The sequence below is a fragment of the Oncorhynchus gorbuscha genome, linkage group LG21 (assembly GCF_021184085.1).
Source record: "Oncorhynchus gorbuscha isolate QuinsamMale2020 ecotype Even-year linkage group LG21, OgorEven_v1.0, whole genome shotgun sequence".
In the NCBI taxonomy this organism is placed as follows: Eukaryota; Metazoa; Chordata; class Actinopteri; order Salmoniformes; family Salmonidae; genus Oncorhynchus; species Oncorhynchus gorbuscha.
The window spans coordinates 25,414,571-25,435,378 of record NC_060193.1 but is presented as its reverse complement, the minus strand read 5'-3'; the positions used below and the strand labels follow the sequence as shown (position 1 = coordinate 25,435,378).

Below are 20,808 nucleotides of genomic sequence, written 5' to 3'. Positions count from 1 at the left end.
TACTGCTAAGCTTTTAGATAGCTATATAAACAAGAGTTTTTGTGTTGCATAGGCATGGTTTTGGTCTCATAAGTAGAGGATAATGACGTAGGCAGTGACATCACTTGGGCTGGACTTCAGGTTTAATGAAATAACTTGAGGGACCTTTTCTTTGATGCAGAACTGACTCGGAAACATGCGTTATGTTCCTGTTGTCAACTTCTGTCTGCAATTGCATTAATAAAGGTTTTTGAATGATTTAATTAAAGATATTGTCATAACACTAATTTCACCAATGAGCCAATGATTGACAAGGAACAAGGAAACTCATCTCATCCTATCCACAATAATTACCTCAAGGGTAAGTAAGGGCATAGTCTCCAAACTATAAATATTTCTACAAACCAACATATTACCAATCTATTAAAAATGGAATGAAGATATTCCTGTAGTAGATAATAACTGGAGTATCGTCTAATACATTCTCATCAAGAAACCTGATTACTAAATGACCCACTGCAATTTTGCCCGTATGAGTTATCCGACTCAAAAACATTTTTTTCCAGATAAACTCAACCTCTGTCTGTATGCTCTGCCCCCAGGGTACTCCTGGCACATGTATTCATATGGTCTAAGATTGCCAAAAGGAGAACCTTCACTGAACTTAACATACAGGCAGAGGATAATTTTTCCTACAGGCCTAACAGCAGCCAAGAGAATGGTTGCCCAACTAACCATCAATCGCTAGCCTGCAAAATCATAGAATATGAACCTTTGTGTCTTTTCTATAAACTAGGATAACAGTGAGGATTTTCTACACTGGAAAACTTGTTACAGCAGTTGATAATAATCTGCCAATATAATATGTTTAACAATGTACCTGGTAGAAAATAGCACGTCATGCAATGCACGGCTCACCATCAAACTATGCACTCATGCACTGTACAACATATACAACCCCCCCTCCCCCTTATTCCTTATTCTTAAGTGCATGAAAAAGTCCCTGAAAGTTATTGAATCTGACCTGTCAATATCTGTATGAGCCCTGCTTAACGGAAGTATAGTCTTAAATCTATGTTATTTATTGGCTAAAGTTAGGGACCAATTTGCATATATTCACTTTTAGTCCTCTAAAAACATGTGGAACTGCATGTAAATCATTTTTATTTCAAACCATTTTCAAATGTTGTTCCCAATGTCACACATTGTCCCTGTTATATATAGAAATACCCATATATGGACTACAACTCTTAGCAATGTCATGACGTTGGCCTCTTTGAGTATAGCAACCCCATCCCCCTCTCCCTGCCTCCCCCCATTGCCTCCTTCAACTAGGCTGCTGTGGTCAGAGGTCGTAAATTCCTGTGAAGACCTCATGGACACACCGTTATAGAGAGTTGTTTTTCATGGAGACAAAGGAAATCCTTCCACCTCACAGAACTTGAGGTACGAACAAATTTCATGTTCCAGAGAAAGTGTAAAAGATCAGTGAAGAATCCAGCTACGAACTGGTGCATTTGTCATAACTTGGGAAGCTCAAGAGAGACGGTGTGGCAACATTACCATAACGCTGTTTATATAATAGCCTCAGATATGAGGTTTACATCTAATTGTTGTATAAGATGAATTAGTGAGTATGATACTGTTTGTATAATTGTGTAATATGATTGTGGACTGTTTAATGAAGAAAAATACAATTCCCTTTTGATTCAAACTAAATCAGAGGACTGCCCCTGAGCTCAGTTAGGGTCAGAGATCCTGGGACAGCCCTCTTCGGCCCTTCCGAATAAAACCCCCACTCTGGTTTTCGTTCAGCAGACCATGTTTTTCTCCATTAGGGGAGGACAAAAGTTGGAGACCAAGCTTACCTCAATTACGAGATGGCTAAAGGTGTAGACCATTGCTGAATCTTTTTAACCATACCACATGGTTAAACTCTTAGACTATCGATACCGACAGAATAAGAACAAGTCTTTGATACTAATTACTAGTCTGCAGCTAGGAATTCGGTATCATTGAACGCGAAGAACGACAACCGCCGAAACATCCATTCTATAACGAATGTCACTTTGAACTATCCCCTCTAACCAAACGGAGAGAGAGAGAGGTTGAGAGACGGACAATTCTACAAAATAAATACTTTTCACCAGCAACCAAGACGACACACTGAGCGTAAATATATATATTGATTGCAATTGTTCCCGAATGAGTGAGCATTCATGTGTAAAGGATTAGCATTTTAATTGTTATAATTAACTCTGTAGTGACTTCTTGGTCAAACCCCTCCCCATTTCCCCTTTGTCTAACAAACCGCCATGCCGGTTCAGCCCACCAGGGCACATTCTCCTATCATTTCATGTAACCACATTTACCAAGTTTGTTTGTTTGTTTATGCATTTCTTTGAATTACTTAGTTAGTAATAAATAAATTATTTAAGACAATTGATGTATGGATGACTCCTAGTGAAGAAGACTGGGTTCGTGCAGATAACGAACAATTTACGACGTTTGGAATCAGACTAACGTGATAAATAAATCATTAATCAGAAGACTATTGATCAGATATGAAAATATCTGAAAGGTTATTTTGGGAAATTATAACTTTGTAATCTGAATACTTTCCTTGGTTCCCCAACTTCCTAGTTAATTACAGTTACATGATTATTCAGTTTAATCGAGTAACTAATTACAGAGAATCTTTGATAAAAATGAAGTCTTCAGTTTAATGATAGTAAAGACATGTCAGCAGTATAAAATGATTACTTTATATGTACTTAAGCAGGTCCTGTGGGTGGGAAGGGGAGAGGGTGGGGGAATAAATGTATATTTGTGTAATGTCTGTTGGTTTGTGTATTTGTTTTTGTCTTGTCAACTAAAAAATTCCTTGTGATTGCAATACTTTCTACAAAACCTCCCATTTCATTTCTAGTACCTGAGAGAGATGCTGAGATCAGTCTGGTGAAGGTTGAGGACATTCCAAACAAGAAGAACCTTGAAGGAAACCCCCGCCTGCTGCAGCGGATCCTGGATGTGCGTAACGTACAGTACGGCAGAAAAAAACAAAAGAATAACAATAAAAACGTACTGACTGAAAAAGTGCCTGAAGGAAAAACAAAGCTAAAAAGATGTGTTTTAAGATCTCTGTTAAATGTGTGCACAGTTTCAGCCTCCCTCAGGTTCTCTGGCAGGCTATTCCAGAGGATGGGGGCATAGTAACTACAGGCTGCATCTCCACTAGGCTTTGGGTTAGCTATAAGGCCTGTGCCAGAGGACCTACGTGGGACATAACTCAAAAGCATGTCTTATGTATTGGGGTGCACAATCGTGGATTGATTTAAAAACCAATAGAATAATCGTCAAACTAATTCTAAAACTCACAGGCAGAGAGTGCAGACACTTTAAAACCAGTGTAATGGTGCTCTCCGTCTGGTCTTGGTCAACACCCGTGCTGCGTCATTCTGTATGTTTTACGGTTGACCAATGGCTTTCTTGGGTAGACCAGACAGGAGAGCATTGCAGTAGTCAAGCCTGCTTGTAGTAAAAGCATGGATGAGTCTCCTGTATCAGCCTGAGAGAGAAATGGCCGCACATTGGCAATGTTCCTCAGGTGGTAAAAAGCTATTTTGGTCTCATTCCCAATGTGTGATTTGAAATTGAGTTCGAATCTAAAATGACACCGAGGCTTTTTCCCTGGTGTTTCATCTTATGTTGCCCGTGAATTAAAACGTGCTGCCAGATTCTCTCTCTGTGCTTTGGCTCCAATATTAATGACCTTGTATTAATTTAGCTGGAGGAAGTTGTGAGCCATCCAAGTATTTTAAACCACTGACTAATACAGTCTAATGATTTGTGTGGAGCTAAAATCATCTGGTGACAGGGAAATGTAAAGTTGTGAATCTTCTGCATAGCAGTACAAATCAACGCTGTGCTTTCTGATAACGCTGCCAAGGTGTAATATACAGTATATAAACCGGACTCAAAATCGAACCTTGTGGAAAGGCACATGTGATATCTATTTTTTCTGAGTTATGTTCAACAAGAGTGACAAAAAACTCTTGACCGGTTAAATAGGTCCGAAACCAATTTAGAACTGGACCAGAGAGGCCAACACACCTCTCCAGTCTGTCCAGAAGGACATCTTGGTCAATAGTGTCGAATGCAGCACTTAATAAATCCAAGGACAGAGAGCTGTTTAGCATCTGAGTTGGCTCTAAGACCATTTACCACTTTAACTAAGGCTGTCTCTGTGCCGCGGCGGGCATGAAAACCAGATTGGATTTCCTTTTTTAACGTAAAAAAATGATTTTGCTGTTTGAAAACCAATTTGGCTGAAGAATGGAAGGTTGGAAATTGGCCGATGTGACAAGAAGAAGCCTGGGTAATGGGAGAGAGTGGGCAGATGATTTGACCCAAGTAGTGCTTAACATACACTTTTTCCCCTGTGATATAAAGAAAACAACCTTTATTATACATTTATGACATTTTGTCTGCAATCTATGGGTTAGTTAAACTTCTCTGTAATACAATTTTCTAACGCACATATTCTTCTCTCTTATATCAAACCACAAATGCAGTGGTGTTGAACATGAGGTGAGATGAGGCTACTGATCACAAGCTGCTCCTCTCCGCTCAGACCCTCACTGAATCCAATCTTTGTCGTTCAGTACTGGAGCTTTACCCTAGGCAATAGGCGGAACTACACATTTGAACCAGAATGGATATTTTTTATTACTCTGTTCCTCTGACAAAAGTAATGAAAAATGATGGTGTTGACTGAGTCATGCGCACTAGCAATACACTCACACACATAAAAAATGCAGCCCTGCCACTTGGACCCCACTCTGTGAGCCTGCACACACAGCAATGATGATCGCTCTATGGCTTCTATATTCACTGGCTCTGATGGGTGAGTTCTCAAGGTGGTTCAATTAGCCATTTTCCGCATGATGAGTAACCTTGCTTGAGACCTGTAGACATACGTTAGCTCCCGGAGCTAATGCCTTGCACAGTCGTGAGTTGCACAGTGTACACTTGGTTGATGAGAGGAAGTTAACCGGTCCTGTTTGCCATTATTATGGTACCCGGCATAATGTCTAATATGGGACCTCATCTCCTTAGCAGGTGGCGTCTCAAGTATGAGCAATTGTTCCTATCATCGTCTTCTAGATCACCTGGGTCTGTCACAGAAAAGTGAGAGTTTATCAAATGTGCGGCCGGTGTGGAACTGGACAACACCTACGCCGGTTATGGTGGACACTTATCTATATGGTATTTTGGATGTGGTAAGTGTTTTTAGCTCCTTGCAGTTTACAGATTCAGATCTAACTTTCAATAGTGTCTGTTGTTTCATATTCCTTGTGGATTGACCACTGACTGATACATTCATGCACCCTTTGTACTGTATGTTAATAAACATCTCCTACCATTTCATTCGCTCTTCCGACTGTCCGTCAACTCCTAGCCGAACCTCGTGTCACAGCCACTGACAAAGCACATGCCTGCAATCCTTACATCGTAGCGCAGCAGAAGAGTGGTTTCATCACTATCAATTTATAGTCATTCATTTCAAACAATTCACAGATTTTAAACCAAAAAAAAACGTTCTGCTTGTCATGGACAATATATTTGAGATGAAAGGCAAGTTCCTAATGAGTTCAGGAAGCCAAGATAGAGCTCTGTGCGACATTCACAGCGATGGGGGCAAAAGTGTTGATCAAGAGACCTTTCGAAAATATGCACATTTTCTCTAACACTAAAACATACAAATATGTATTTTACAGTTATGAGGAAGGTGAAATCTTATAGTTAGCCCTTTTATAATTCTATCACACTATCTTTAGAATGCATATGTCATTTTGAGCCTTATTCATACAGTTTTGTTGAATAGGAAATACATCATATAAAATATTTGTACTGTGTACTTGAGCTTGTGTCCTCAAAAGTGGCTACACCTCAGCAATGTATAACTATTTTTACCAGAAAGGTGAGATTGTAACCTTTCTCCGAGTATGCAGCATTACTAGTTATTGTTTATAGCTCTCTCATGATAAATAATTACTTTTGGGGATTCCATGGATTACATTTAGTTACATTTAACTGGTATGTTAAAGTGACTAGCACTAAACTGATTTCAGTACTTTGTAATGCAGTGCACTGAATGATACCTGTGTAAGTAAATACACAATATGCACTGCATGCACTACCACACACTCCATCCAGTGTTGTCTCTGTGACATCCTTTCATTTCTGATTGTTTGCAGAATGAGAAGTCCCAAACCTTCACCTCCCATGTGATGATCTCAATGGTAAGTACAGTACAGTTAATCATGTTTTCTTTTTTGAACAGGTGTTTGAGTTGTGTGGTTGCAATATTAACAGTCTCTTGTCTCTGCTATATCTTGGCATGCATCATTCAAGAATCAAGACTATATTTCAATTGTTTGCAGTGCAATGGACATACAATGCAAAATGTCTCAGGAAAGACTGTATGGGTTGGCAATACACATTATAGAAAACAGGTTGACCCGCAACCTAGACCCTACAAGCCGTGGACACAAATTTGCACACATAAAAGGAGGATTTCTGAAAACATTTATAAATAGCACCTAAATTGCAGCTAAAGACAGTATATACTGTAGCTATTGATAGTACACTGCATACTGAAACAATCTCTAGTAGTTAGTGTTTTGAGGGTGGACTGACTGTATTATTTGGCATTAATAGACTGGTTTTTACAAACAACCACTCTTTATCCAAGCTAGGAGAAAGCGCGAGGACGGCTCATGTAATGCAGGTTCAGTTAGCCTATACAGGACAGCTACCAAATCCATTGGTAGCTGATTGTCACATTCATTTTCGATACAAAAGAATAATAATCTGCAATGTTTGAATTCCCAACTTTAGTTACTCAAAAAGTAAATCCATTATTGCCAGCGGTCTAAATCCATTACAGCCAGCGGTCTAAATCCATTACAGCCAACGGTCTAAATCCATTACAGCCAGCGGTCTAAATCCATTACAGCCAGCGGTCTAAATCCATTACAGCCAGCGGTCTAAATCCATTACAGCCAGCGGTCTAAATCCATTACAGCCAGCGGTCTAAATATACAGCATTGTGACACCGTGTATAGCTTCAAATGTTAGGCTTAACCTGAGACAATTGCGACCAAACAGACCTACTAATAAACATTTATCCATTAGCTAAAGCAAAGCCCTGGCACCATAGAAAGCCTATCATCGATTCGATAGGCATGCAGCTGCATAGACATGTTGCAACTTCAGCACCATGGACAGTGATCGACTTTGAGTGTCTGTCTGGATGACACATTCGATTATTACACAAGGACTACTTTTAACATATGGTTTGTTTAACTTTGCGATCATTGGTTTTTGTTTGGCATAGATTTTAAAGCGAGAAATATGAGCCTCAGCGTAATTCCTTTACCATGGAATTGCCCAGTAACTATAGATTATATTGACATAACGTCAATCCATCTCTAAAAGGCTGTGAATGTCTTCATCTCATTTGACCTCTTGCTCTCCTCATGTTAGATATTGAATACTCCACCTGCCTAATCAGACACAAGAACCATTCATCATCGATATGAATGTCATTGGTTCCTCATGACTCAATTGCACTCTTGACCAATAACACCATCCATTCACTGCAGTGTTATATCATGTTTTAATAAAAACACATAGGTTTAGCTTTTACCTTGGTCTGTAATGACTCAAAAATAGATTGTGGTTTTATTCACCCATGAGCCTCTTCACTCCCATGTTTTTTTACAGGGCTGGGAGAATGAACTGATATCGTGGGAACCCAATGACTGGTGTGGGATTGAGAGCGTAGCAGTTCCCAGAGACATGCTGTGGATACCAGATGTCATGATCTTAGAGGAGTGAGTACCATTCATCATAGGGATGTTGAAATGATTGATATCATTTGCACACGCTTACAATGCCATGATGTCAAAAGTAATTGAAGTGTAGAGTACTCTAGTGAATGTCAATAATAGTGCATGTTTGACAAGAGGTTCAATAAAAAATCTGAAACATCCTTGACATTGGGCATGAGCATTGTGTGTGAGAACCCCATTTCTCTGTGTGTGTTTAGCACACTGTTTCAGGGACAAGATATACCATAGATTACAGGTACTTCTATGAGAAGGCTGTTTTCACTCATGGCAATTAGAACGGATGTGTTTCCTACTGGAATCTGCTCTCTTCATAAGCGTCTTAAAAACGGCAAATATGTCTCGTTGTCTAGGAGAGCGTAGCTGAGTAAAGTCATTTCAGTCCACACATATCTGGAGTGTCCTGTGATGACATCGAGTCGCTATCAGACGATACTTATACAAATGTCAATTGTTAAACCTTTACTGTGTACCGATGTTTGTCCTGTGTAACTGTGGTCCTTTCTTTGTTTGCTGAAATCCATCATTTTTCATTCAACTTTAATTGTAGGCTGAGATTCGATTGATTTGCACATGTGCATTTGCACTGAGTCGCCATCTTAGAGCAACAGAAAGGAGAAGGATGATTTGTATTTGATGAGTTATATTAAAAAGTATGGATTTCAGCAAACAAAGAAAGGACCACGGTATCGACTGATAGCAACTCAATGTAGCCGGTGGTACACTCCGCAACTCAACTCCACAGAGATGTATACTGCATATGGACAGAGTAGAGTTTACTCAGCTAGGGAGAGTGATGTCTTGTTTGCTTTTAATGAAAAACACAATGGGCCTGACCTGCAGTCTGATATCTAATGCCAAGTGAATTTAAACTAAATCTGTTGCCCCATGATGTAATGTTAGCAAAGAAATCATATAATAATGACAGTATGTCTCTTTAAAATAAGTCAACTCTAACTGTAGCTGAATACTTATACACTGTTGTCTGCACCCTCAGCATTTCTGATACAGGCAGTATCACATTGAGCCCCTACACAGAGGTGGCCCACTCTGGCATGGCCTATGTGACAGAAAGCCGCCGGTTGACCACCACCTGCAAGATGAATCTTTTTAAGTTCCCCTTTGACACCCAGAACTGCAGCATTACCTTTATTTCCTTTATGCTAAAAGGTACACACACACACACACACACACACACACACACACACACACACACACACACACACACACACACACACACACACACACACACACACACACACACACACACACACACACACACACACACACACACACACACACACACACAGACACACACACGCAGGAGGTATAATTTATTTTCTTTAATCTTTTTACTGATAGGTATAAAGTTGGGGCCCTTCTCCAACAGCATTATCATGAGCCAATTTTCCGAAAAGGTCATGGTTACATTGGGGGAATGGGACTTCCTGGGCATTAGGTTGTCCATGGAAAAGCTCATCTACGACAACAACATTGTTTGGGACAAGCTGGTCTACAAGGTATGCAAATCAGAGAGAGCAAGAACTTGAACAGGAATGTGTTCTCTCATGGTATTTGATCATTCTCAAAAAACATGTTAAATCCAGTAAGTTACTATTTTCCTCACAGATCAGCATACGAAGAAGGCCCCTTTTATATGTGATCAACCTCCTACTACCACTCTTGTTTTTCCTCATCCTGGACTTGGCCTCCTTTTTCATTGATGAGGCCAAGGGGGAAAAGCTGGGCTACAAAGTGACCATACTCTTGTCCATCTCTGTCTTACTGCTGATTCTAAATGACATCCTGCCTTCCACAGCAGATGACCTGCCACTCATAGGTAATAATATTAACTACCAATCGTACCATGTCAAATCTCAATCCATCTACCTCTCCAAATCAAAGTTTATTTGTCACATGCGCCGAATACAACAGGTGTAGACGTTACAGGGAAATGATTACTTACAGGTATTAGGTGAACAATAGGTAAGTAAAGAAATAAAAACCACAGTAAAAAGACAGTGAAAAATAACAGTAGCGAGGCTATATACAGTAGCGAGGCTATATACAGTAGCGAGGCTACATACAGACGCCGGTTAGTCGGGCTGACTGAGGTAGTATGTATATGTAGATATGGTTAAAGTGACTATGCATATATGATAAACAGAGAGTAGCAGTAGCGTAAAAGAGGGGTTGGCGGGTGTTGGGTGGCGGGTGGCGGGACACAATGCAGCTAACTCGGTTAGCTAATGTGCGGGAGCGCTGGTTGGTCCGGCCAATTGAGGTAGTATGTACATGAATTTGCACACAATGCAAATAGTCCGGGTAGCCATTTGATTACCTGTTCAGGAGTCTTATGGCTTAAGGGGAGAAACTGTTGAGAAGCCATTTTGTCCTAGACTTGGCACTCCGGTACCACTACTTGCCATGCGGTAGTAGAGAGAACAGTCTATAACTGGGGTGGCTGAGGTCTTTGATAATTTTTAGGGTCTTTCTCTGACACCGCCTGGTGTAGAGGTCCTGGATGGCAGGCAGCTTAGCCCAGTGATGTACTGGGCCGTACGCACTACCCTCGGTCCTTCTGTAGCTCAGTTGGTAGAGCATGGCGCTTGTAACGCCAGGGTAGTGGGTTCGATCCCCGGGACCACCCATACGTAGAATGTATGCACACATGACTGTAAGTCGCTTTGGATAAAAGCGTCTGCTAAATGGCATATATTATTATTATTATATTATTATATATTAGTGCCTTGCGGTCGGAGGCTGAGCAAATGCTGTACCAGGCAGTGATGCAACCAGTCAAGATGATCTTGATGTTGCAGCTGTAGAACCTTTTGAGGATCTGAGGACCAATGCCAAATCTTTTTAGTTTCCTGGGGGGGAATAGGTTTTGTCGTGCCCTCTTCACGACTGTCTTTGGTGTGGTTGGACCGTTCTAGTTTGTTGGAGATGTGGACACCAAGGAACTTGCTCCACTACAGCCCCGTCGATGAGAATGGGGGCGTGCTCGGTCCTCCTTTTCCTGTAATCCCCAATCATCTCCTTAGTCTTGGTTACTTTGAGGGATAGGTGCTTCTACACCTGCATTGCTTGCTGTTTGGGGTTTTAGGCTGGGTTTCTGTACAGCACTTTGAGATATCAGCTGATGTACGAAGGGCTATATAAATAAAATTTGATTGATTGATTATTCTGGAACCACCCGGCCAGGTCTCTGACCTCCTCCCTATAGGCTGTCTCGCTGTTGTCGGTGATCAGGCCTACCACTGTTGTGTGGTCTGCAAACTTAATGATGGTGTTGGAGTCGTGCCAGGCCATGCAGTCATGGGTGAACAGGGAGTACAGGAGGAGACTGAGCATGCATTCTCACATAGATGTTCCTTTTGTTCCTTTTTTCTGGGATAATGGTGTTGATGTGAGCCATCATTTAAGCAGGTTGCCTTCATGTTCTTGGGCACAGGGACTATGGTGGTCTGCTTGAAACATGTTGGTATTACAGACTCAATCAGGGACATGTTGAAAATGTCAGTGAAGACTCTTGCCAGTTGGCCAGCACATGCCCAGAGCATACGTCCTGGTAATCCGTCTCGCCCTGCGGCCTGGTGAATGTTGACCTGTTTAAAGGTCTTACTCACGTGGGCTACGTGATCACACAGTCGTCCAGAACAGCCGATGCTCTCATGCATGCCTCAGTGTTGCTTGCCTCGAAGCGAGCATAGAAGTGATTTAGTTTGTCTGGTAGGCTCATGTCACTGGGCAGCTCGCGGCTGTGCTTCCCTTTGTGTCTATAATAGTTTGCAAGCCCGAGCGTCGGAGCCGGTGTAGTAGGATTCAATCTTAGCCCTGTATCGACGCTTTACCTGTTTTATGGTTCGTCGGAGGGCATAGCAAGATTTCTTATAAGCTTCCGGGTTAGAGTCCTGCACCTTGAAAGCGGCAGCTCTACCCTCTAGCTCAGTGCGAATGTTGCCTGTAATCCATGGCTTCTGGTTGGGGTATGTCAGTACAGTCACTGTGGGGACAACATCCTTGATTTACTTATTGATAAAGCCAGTGACTGATGTGGTGTACTCCTCAATGCCATCGGAGGAATCCCGGAACATGTTCCAGTCTGTGATAGCACAACAGTGGATAGTGACCAATAGATCCTAGCTAAGCTAAAACTGTTTTGCAAGGCTAATGTTTTCTAATGAACTGTTTGATCATGGCTAAGCTGTTAGCACTTTATGTTATTTTGTACCGTAAATGGTCAAGTCTGGTCATCTGGGGCCACAGTTGACATTTTGTTGATAAAAAGAACATGTCAAGCAGTTGCGTGATTATAGGAACACATCTCTATCAGTTTATGATAACATAAGCCCGCTGCGCACAGTATCATGTAACACTGTTAAACACAAACCCACAATAAACCTGCAATTTTGTTATTAAGGATAGGAAATGTACAATGTGAAGTCTTCATCTCATCTTCACATCATTTGTCCTCCATCTCCAGCTCTTTACTGCATCGTAATCTTTGCCCTCACGGGCCTCAGTCTCCTGGAGACCATGCTGGTGAGCTTCCTGATTGATATGGACAGCAGGGTTGATCACGACATCCAGACCTCTCCTAAGACCTGTGAAGAGACTCCGGAAGAGACCGAATGCCAAAGAGGTGAAATCTCTCGTTGTTTTGTCATCCTCATAAGAGTGTTGATTCTTGGGTCAACGCCATGTTGATTCTATGAGGGAGGAAGGGGATTGTTCATGATGCTCAAGATCTTTCCTTATGTTTCTAAGTACTTGCTACAAAACCTCCCATTGTCCTCCTAGAGTCTCAGAGAGATGCTGAGATCAGCCTGGTGAAGGTTGAGGACATTCCAAACAAGGACCTTAATGGAGACTGGCTGAGCAATCCCCGCCTACTGCAGCGGATCCTAGAGGTGCGGAACATACGGCAGAAATGGTTTTTTGCTAGCGTGAGATGTGACAAGAAAAAGCCTGGGTACTGGGAGAGAGTGGGCCGACAAATTGACCAGGCTTACTTTTGCCTTTATCTCATCACCACCATTGGTTTTCTGGTATTCACTTATCATCAGTGGCTTCATTAGTTTTGCACTTTATACGGTGTGTGTAGATCATATGTCTTGGCACTCGAGGCCCCCCGTCTGCTACCTGCCTATATTCTAGAATATATATTTAGCTTTTAGCTATACTCACATGCCTTGTGTTTGACCTTACCTTTTTACGTTACTTGACCCATGTGATCTTCTTCTTCTTTCAAATTGGTTGTACATGGTGTCTGTATCTGTAGAGTTGTCCTTCATGATATTACTTTGTGGTTACGTTTACAGATAGTAAATAAACTGCTAGTTTGCTTTGCTCATGTGTTCACTGTCTTTCATAACAAAATAAATCCCCCAAAACCAAAGTAGTGCTTAACATACACCTTTTCCCATGATATCAAGAAAACAACCTTTATTCTACATTTAGGACATTTTGTCCGCAATCTATGGGTTACTAAACCTATCTGTAACACAATTCTTTAAAGAACATTCTTCTGTTCATGAATAAATATTCAGAACTCTATAAAAAATATAACAAAAAGTCCTTTTATCCTTTTTATCCTTTTGTAAAATACACGGTTTATTTAAATATTTGTTACATTATTATAATGTGTGTGTGTCTCTCGGTGGGTAAGCATTTGTTTGAGTTCAAACCACAAACTCACCAGTGGTGTTAAAGGAAGTATATATGAAACAAGGGGTCATGGAGAAGGAAACCCTTCACTAGGTACCATAGTACTGTTTTTTCACTCTATTTATGAACATATTATCGCAAAAAAAAAGTAACAATATTCATTTTAAACAAACGGTTTACTTAAGTACTTTTTGAAAGTTCTGGATGTTTGGCATTCTGAAACAATGGAATTTGACATCAGTAGAGGAACCAGTCAAGCAACTGCAGCATACAAGCTCTGGAGAAATGTGCTATGGAGAGAGCCTTCTATCAGTGGAGATCAAAGGTGAGACAGATGTCATTTTTTATCATTTACCTTAACATGTACACTGAGTGTATAAAACATTAGGAACACCTGCTCTTTCCATGAGACTGACCAGGTGAAAGCTATGATCCCTTATTGATGTCAATCCCCTTCAATCAGTGTTGATGAAGGGGACAAGACAGTTTAAAGAAGGATTTTTAAGCCTTGAGAGAATTAAGACATGGATTGTGTATGTGTGCCATTCGGAGGGTGAATGGGCAAGATAAAAGATTTAAGGGCCTTTAAAACAGGGTATAGTAGTAGGTGCCAGGCACACCAGTTTGAGTGTGTCAAGAACTGCAATGCTGCTGGGTTTTTTACACTCAACAGTTTCCTGTGTGTTCCAAGAATGGTTCACCACTTAGAGGTTATTCAGCCAACTTGACACTACTGTGGGAAGCATTGGAGTCAACATGGGCCAGTATTCCTGTGGAACGCTTTCGACACCTTGTCGAATCCATGACCCTACGAATTGAGGCAGTTCTGGGGGCAAAAGGGGGTGCAACTCAATATTAGGCAGGTGCTCCTAATGTGTACACTCAGTGTATATTTAAGAGATAATGCACAAGGGGGTGTGTTATATGGCCAATTTACCACGGCCAAGGGCTGTTCTTAGGCGCGATGCCTTATTGCTATTATAAACTGGTTACTAATGTAATTAGAGCAGTAACAATAAATTATTTGTCATACCCATGGTATACGGTCTGTTATACCACAGCTGTCAGCCAATCAGCATTCAGGGCCCGAACCACCCAGTGTATATTTAAATATGTACAGTATATGGAAACACTAACACAATAGAGTGGGATATCCCCTGGAAGAGTGCGTAGAAGGCTTTAATACTGAGAGGTACGCAAATTTACAGATTTTGTTTTGTGTTCGCTGCTGGCATCTGAACTGATCCAGAAACTTGATAACAAAAAGAAGCCCTACCCTGAGAACATGTTGGGGTTACTACTACACAACCTCCATGAACACTAGTAAGACACATGTTTTCCCAGTACTAAAAGTTGTCCCTCTCTTACCATTGAAGGAGGCTTAGTGTTTCTTTCTCCTTCTGCAGTGCTGAGGATACAGGTGTTGACCTGATGATGACATTCCCTGATCTCTTCCAGACTGGTCTCAGACTAGAGATCACATGGTACTCAAATTAGTATAATATTTTACGACTGGTAAATGTTACATAAGATGTAAGGTTATTTAAGGCAAAACAAATGACAGGAGTGCAATTGGTCAGGGTGGATGGGTAAGTGTGTAACGCAAATGTCTAGTAACCCAAAGGTTGCGTATTCAAATCTCATCACGGACAACTTTAGCATTTTTGCCACTTTGCAACTACTTAGCATGTTAGCTAACCCTTCCCCTAACCATAACCTTAACTTCTTTAGCTAACCCTTCCCATAACCATAATGCTTTGACCTAACTCCTAACCTTAACCCCTAGTGCTAGCCACAACAAATTGCTCATTCGTAACATATACACTACCAGGAACACCTACTCATTTTTCTTGATGGTAGAATAGCACATATTGAATCATGTCGTAAACAACAAAGTGTTTAACAAATCAAAATATATTTGAGATTTGAGATTCTTCAAAAAGCCACCCTTTGCCTTGATGAGAGCTTTGCAAACTCTTGGAATTCTCTCAACCAGCTTCATGAGGTAGTCACCTGGAATGCATTTCAATTAACAGGTGTGCCTTGTGTTGTGACAAGGTAGGGGGATATACAGAAGATGTCGCTATTAAGTAAAAGACTAAGTCCATATTATGGCAAGAACAGATCAAATAAACAAAGAGAAACGACAGTCCATCTTTACTTTAAGACACGAAGGTCAGTCAATACAAAAAATGTCAAGAACTTTGAAAGTTTCTTCAAGTGCAGTCGCAAAAACCATCAAGCGCTATGATGAAACTGGCTCACATGTGGACCACCACAGGAAAGTAAGACCCAGAGTTACCTCTGCTGCAGAGGATTAAGTTCATTAGAGTTACCAGCCTCAGAAATTGCAGCCCAAATAAATGGAGAGTTCAAGTAACAGACACATCTCAACATCAACTACTCAGAGGAGACTGTGTGAATCAGGCCTTCATGGTCGAATGAATGCAAAAAAACACTAAAGGACACCATTAAGAAGAAGAGACTTGCTCGTGCCAAAAAACACGAGCAATAGACATTAGATCGGTGGAAATGTATCCTTTGGTCTGGAGTCCAAATTGGATATTTTTGGGTCAAACTGTTGTTTCTTTGTGAGACGCATTGTGGGTGCGCGGATGATCTCCGCATGTGTATTTCCCACCGTGAGGCATGGAGGAGGAGGTGTTATGGTGTGGGGGTACTTTGCTAGTGACACTGTCTGTGATTTATTTAGAATTCAAGGCACACTTAACCAGCATGGCTACCACCGCATTCTGCAGCGATGTGCCATCCCATCTGGTTTGGGCTTAGTGGCACTATCATTTGTGTTTCAACAGGACAATGACCCAACACACATCCAGGCTGTGTAAGGGCTATTTTACCAAGAAGGAGAGTGATGGAGTGCTGCATCAGATGACCTGGCCTCCACCGTGCCCTGACCTCAACCAAATTGAGATGGTTTGGGATGAGTCAGACCGCAGAGTGAAGGAAAAGCAGCCAACAAGTGCTCAGCATATGTGTGAACTGATGGACATCCACAAATTAATACAGATCATTTGAAACGTAACATATCACACTAAATGGAGTGTCTCAGATTTACATACAGAATAATACAAAATGCTCGGAGACTACGTTGTCTTTTCTGATGCGTCTATATGTTTACCAAGAAACAAGGCTGCAATTCAAAGGTCAGATTTTTTACAATTAACTATTGTCGTACTTTAAACTTTTTGTAAGTAGAGCCAGTGATCTGTCTAAAGGACATGTTATGCTATATTTTCACTGACAGAGTTAATATCCATATGATTTTTAGAAATAAAATATCTTACATGGTAAATCCTATCTATCATGGGAGATCATATAAAATACTGTATGATTTTGTTTCACATTTGAATGTAATCCTCATGAGGCTATTGTTAATTTGTTTCAGTTTACTTATGATAGCAATGAGTTTGATATGATAGCGATGACTTTATTGTTCATAGAGTTCATACTCAATCATGAGCTCAATACGGAAGTGGTCTGAAGCAGATGCTAAACTACAGGACTGTTACACTAGCACAGACTGGAATATGTTCAGGAATTCATCCAATGGCATTGACGAGTTTACCACATCAGTCACCGGCTTCATTAATATGTGAATCGACAGCGTCCCCACAGTGACCGTACGTACATATCCAAACCAGAAGCCATGGATTATAGGTAGCGTTTCAAGGGGGCGGACACTAATCTGACGATCCATCAAACAGGCAAAGCATCAATAAAGGACCAAGTTCAAATCCTACTACACCGTCTCGGACTCGTCAGAAGTGTCAGGGCTTGCAAACTATCATGGATTACAAAGGAAACCCAGCCGATAGCTGTCGAGTGAGGTGAACCTACCAGACAAGCTAAATGCCTTCTATGCTCACTTCGAGGCTAGCAAAACCAGCATGAGAGGACCAGCTGTTCCGGACGACTGTCTGATCACGCTCGCCATAGTTGATGTGAGTAAGACCTTTAAACAGGTTAACATTCACAAGGCCGCAGGGCCAGAAGGATTACCAGGATGCGTACTCGGAGCATGCGCTGACTAGCTGGCAAGTGTTTTCACTGACATTTTCAACCTCTCTCTCTGAGCCAGTCTGTAATATCTACATGTTTCAAGCAGACCACCATAGACCCTCAACTAAAGAACACCAAGGTAACCTGTCTAAATGAATATTGCCCCGTATCTGAAGACATGAAATGCTTTGAAAGGCTGGTCATGGCTCACATCAACACCATCACGCAAGACACCCTGGACCCACCCCAATTTGCCCAACAGGTCCACAGACGACACAATCTCTATTGCACTCCACACTGTCCTTTCCACCTGGACAAAAGGAACACCTAAGTAAGGATGCTGTTCAGTGACTACAGCTCAGCGCTCAGTTTCAGCTGAGGGAAAGAGCAGCAGACTGAGGGTCCGCCTCTCAACATCACTCTCTCCCTGTCCTCCACTGACACTAACCAAAAAGGAACACCGTCTTCCAGCTGATGGGGAAACTCTCGTTGCACCGCATTATTCTCGTTGCACCGCCTCAAGCACAAATTCATGTTGTTTCTCCTGTGAACAGAGAAGTGAAATATGAAAAAAGACCCAAGGCACTAACAATAACAACACAAGTCTATAGATATACTTCCTACTCATTCATTACTTCTGCACAGCTTGTTTGTAGCTGAGTGGAAATAGGTGGAACGGGAATTTTATGGTTGATAAAAGTGTTGAATGCAAAGTGCTGACAGTGCTGAGTAAGAACGTAAACATCAACTCATAAAAACAGCAGCTCTTTGTTGTATTCACTGTAAGTCTCTTTCTAGTGATGGTTCTATACTTTTTGAATCTTACAGTATCATTGTTGCTGTAACTTTCTTTAACGCCTGCTAATTTCATGCAGACACGATAATCTGAGCCATCCAATTGGCCGGCGGTATGACCATAGTGCACTTGATCTACTCTCTGGGCCCCGTGTAATGAAACCGGGAGGGCAGAGTTTGTACCTTCAGAAAGATTACATTTTTCAAAATGGCAACAATTCGCCACATGGCAGCTGAATCGGGTAATGCACCTACTGTCAACAGCCTGAGACAAATCAAACAAAACAGTGTAATGAAACGGCAGGGAGCAGGTCTCGAACCCTCGACCTTTGAGCCCGAGGTCTGGGCGGCGCGCTATCGACTGTGCCGCAAAAGCATGCTCAAGCGGCACAGTCGATTTCCGAGCTTATAAACACAGGGTCGTTACAATAGGAACACAAGGCTTTATTGTTTTGTTTTTTTACATAAATGTTTGGCGATCGACGAGGGTACCAGTACTGAGTCAATGTGCAGGGGTACGAGGTAATTGAGGTAGATATGTACATATAGGTAGGAATAAAGTGGCTAGATAACAGGATCGATAATAAACAGTAACAGCAGCGTATGTGATGAGTCAAGAGTGAAGAAAAGGGTCAAGGCAGGTTGTTAAATAGTTAACCAATAGCTACCCGGACTAACTATTTATCAGTCTTATGGCTTAGAAGCTGTTCAGGGTCCTGTTGGTTCCAGACTTGGTGCATCTGTACCGCTTGCCGTGCAGTAGAAGAGAGAACAGTCCATGACTTGGGTGGTTGGGAGTCTGACAATTCTTTCGGCCTTCTTCTGACACCGCTTAGTATAGAGGTCCTGGATGGTATGGAGCTCGGCCCGAGTGGTTTACTGGGCCGTACGCCTACTGGTCGGATGCCAAGTAGTGGTCTTACCAACTGGTGATGCAGCCAGTCAAGATTGTCTCAATGGTGCAGCTGTAGAAAATGTTTAGGATCTGAGGGCCCATGCCGAATCTTTTCAGCCTCCTGAGGGGGAAGAGGCGTTGTAGTGCCCTCTTCACGACTGTATTGGTGTGTGTGGACCATGATAAATGCTTAGTGATGTGGACACCGAGGAACTTGCACTGCCCCATCGATGTCGGGCTGTAGTGGTGACCACTGCTCTAGAAATTTGAGTGAAATTAAATCTTGTGCTTCTCTCTGTGGGCTGATATTTCTGCGCTGCGTGGCAGTCTCAGGCTACTGCGGGCACACAATGATTTTAGAGGGAACATTGGTGCGAGGCATTCCCATGTATACAGCCAACTTATCGTTACTCATTGTGCAGGGGGAGACCGGTGATGGTTGTAGCACTTGCAAAGCCTCCAATCAGGAGTGAGGTAGAATCATGTGATTCACTGTGCACATGTTCAGTTTAGTCCTGAACCCTCATGTGAAAAAGCAAGTCCCTGTAATAAACTCTGCAGATTCTATTGACAGATATCTGATTTTGAGGTAAGAAAGTCATTATTTTAACCATATTTGTATTTGTGATGACATCAACTGCATTGTAGTTCCATTCACCAAACTCATATCAGGTTTATAACCAGTTTGTGGAGAGATATTTTATGCAAGTTAGCAATGCATTTTTTTTAACATTTAGCTCAAATGGAAGCTAGCTAATGGCAGCAAGGGTCAGGGTTAGTTGTAACAATGTGAGAAAATGTTACAACTAACCCTGAGTAAAACTGGATGTTTTTCTTTTTCATGTCTAGATCATGGACAAGACAGACACAGGGGAGTATCTCTCCACACTTTGAAAAGAGCATCAAATTATGTAGCAGAGTAGGGGGAAGGTAATCAGGTCGGTTGCGATGTTGTATGGCTTATGTCATGTGACTCTGCAAAGAGAGACAGAAGCTACAGGAGAAGGGGTCGAGAGAGCTTCCTCATGTTGGCTACCGTCGTGGAAACGGGGTCTTCATGGATGCAGCTGATCCATATTATGGATTGTCACCTCGTGAGATAAGCATTTGATAGGAATTAGTGAGGAGTAAGTCAGGGCAAAGTTAGCAGTTAACAATGGTGGCAATTAAGGTCAAGGGAGTTCCGTTCCTGAGCTACTAATGTAAATTATTAATGTCAAGTATTAATTGGGAGAAGTTATTAACATTTTATTATATTGTTCAGGTCGTGTGAGAAAACGTGCCCTACCCGAACTCGCTGAACAATATGGTTTCTGTTATTCCTGTTTGGACTTGATCCTCAGTCATGGGATGAGAGCTCTATGGTGGGAGCAGACTGTCTGCTGCTCGCCATTGGTTAAACCTCCTCAGTCATGGTTACTCTAAAGTGGCACTCTACTCGTCTGTCACGGGCCACACGTTTCAACAGAACAAATGAAGCAGAGTTTTTCAGCAAACTGGGTGAGGTAGTAAATAAATACAGATTTA

General features: G+C 41.7%; 1 protein-coding gene across 1 annotated transcript; it reads left to right on the top strand.

Moving 5' to 3' along the window:
• Nucleotides 1–282: 282 nt before the first annotated feature.
• LOC124008000 (5-hydroxytryptamine receptor 3A-like) lies at nucleotides 283–15,042 on the top strand. Its single transcript, XM_046318918.1, has 10 exons — nucleotides 283–340; nucleotides 2,909–3,018; nucleotides 6,240–6,284; nucleotides 7,771–7,880; nucleotides 8,893–9,065; nucleotides 9,258–9,415; nucleotides 9,525–9,735; nucleotides 12,385–12,543; nucleotides 12,702–12,873; nucleotides 15,027–15,042. The coding sequence occupies exons 1-10, from the start codon at nucleotides 283–285 to the stop codon at nucleotides 15,040–15,042; spliced, it is 1,212 nt and encodes a 403-aa protein (XP_046174874.1).
• The last annotated feature ends 5,766 nt before the right edge of the window (nucleotides 15,043–20,808 follow it).

What these genes read in the sequence shown, in the direction of transcription:
- LOC124008000 (XM_046318918.1), top strand. Translation starts at nt 283, where the DNA reads ATGATTGACAAGGAACAAGGAAACTCATCTCATCCTATCCACAATAAT. An exon ending in CCCATGTGATGATCTCAATG is followed by an intron (nt 6,285 to 7,770) that starts GTAAGTACAGTA and finishes GTTTTTTTACAG; the next exon opens with GGCTGGGAGAATGAACTGAT. An exon ending in GGGACAAGCTGGTCTACAAG is followed by an intron (nt 9,416 to 9,524) that starts GTATGCAAATCA and finishes TTTTCCTCACAG; the next exon opens with ATCAGCATACGAAGAAGGCC.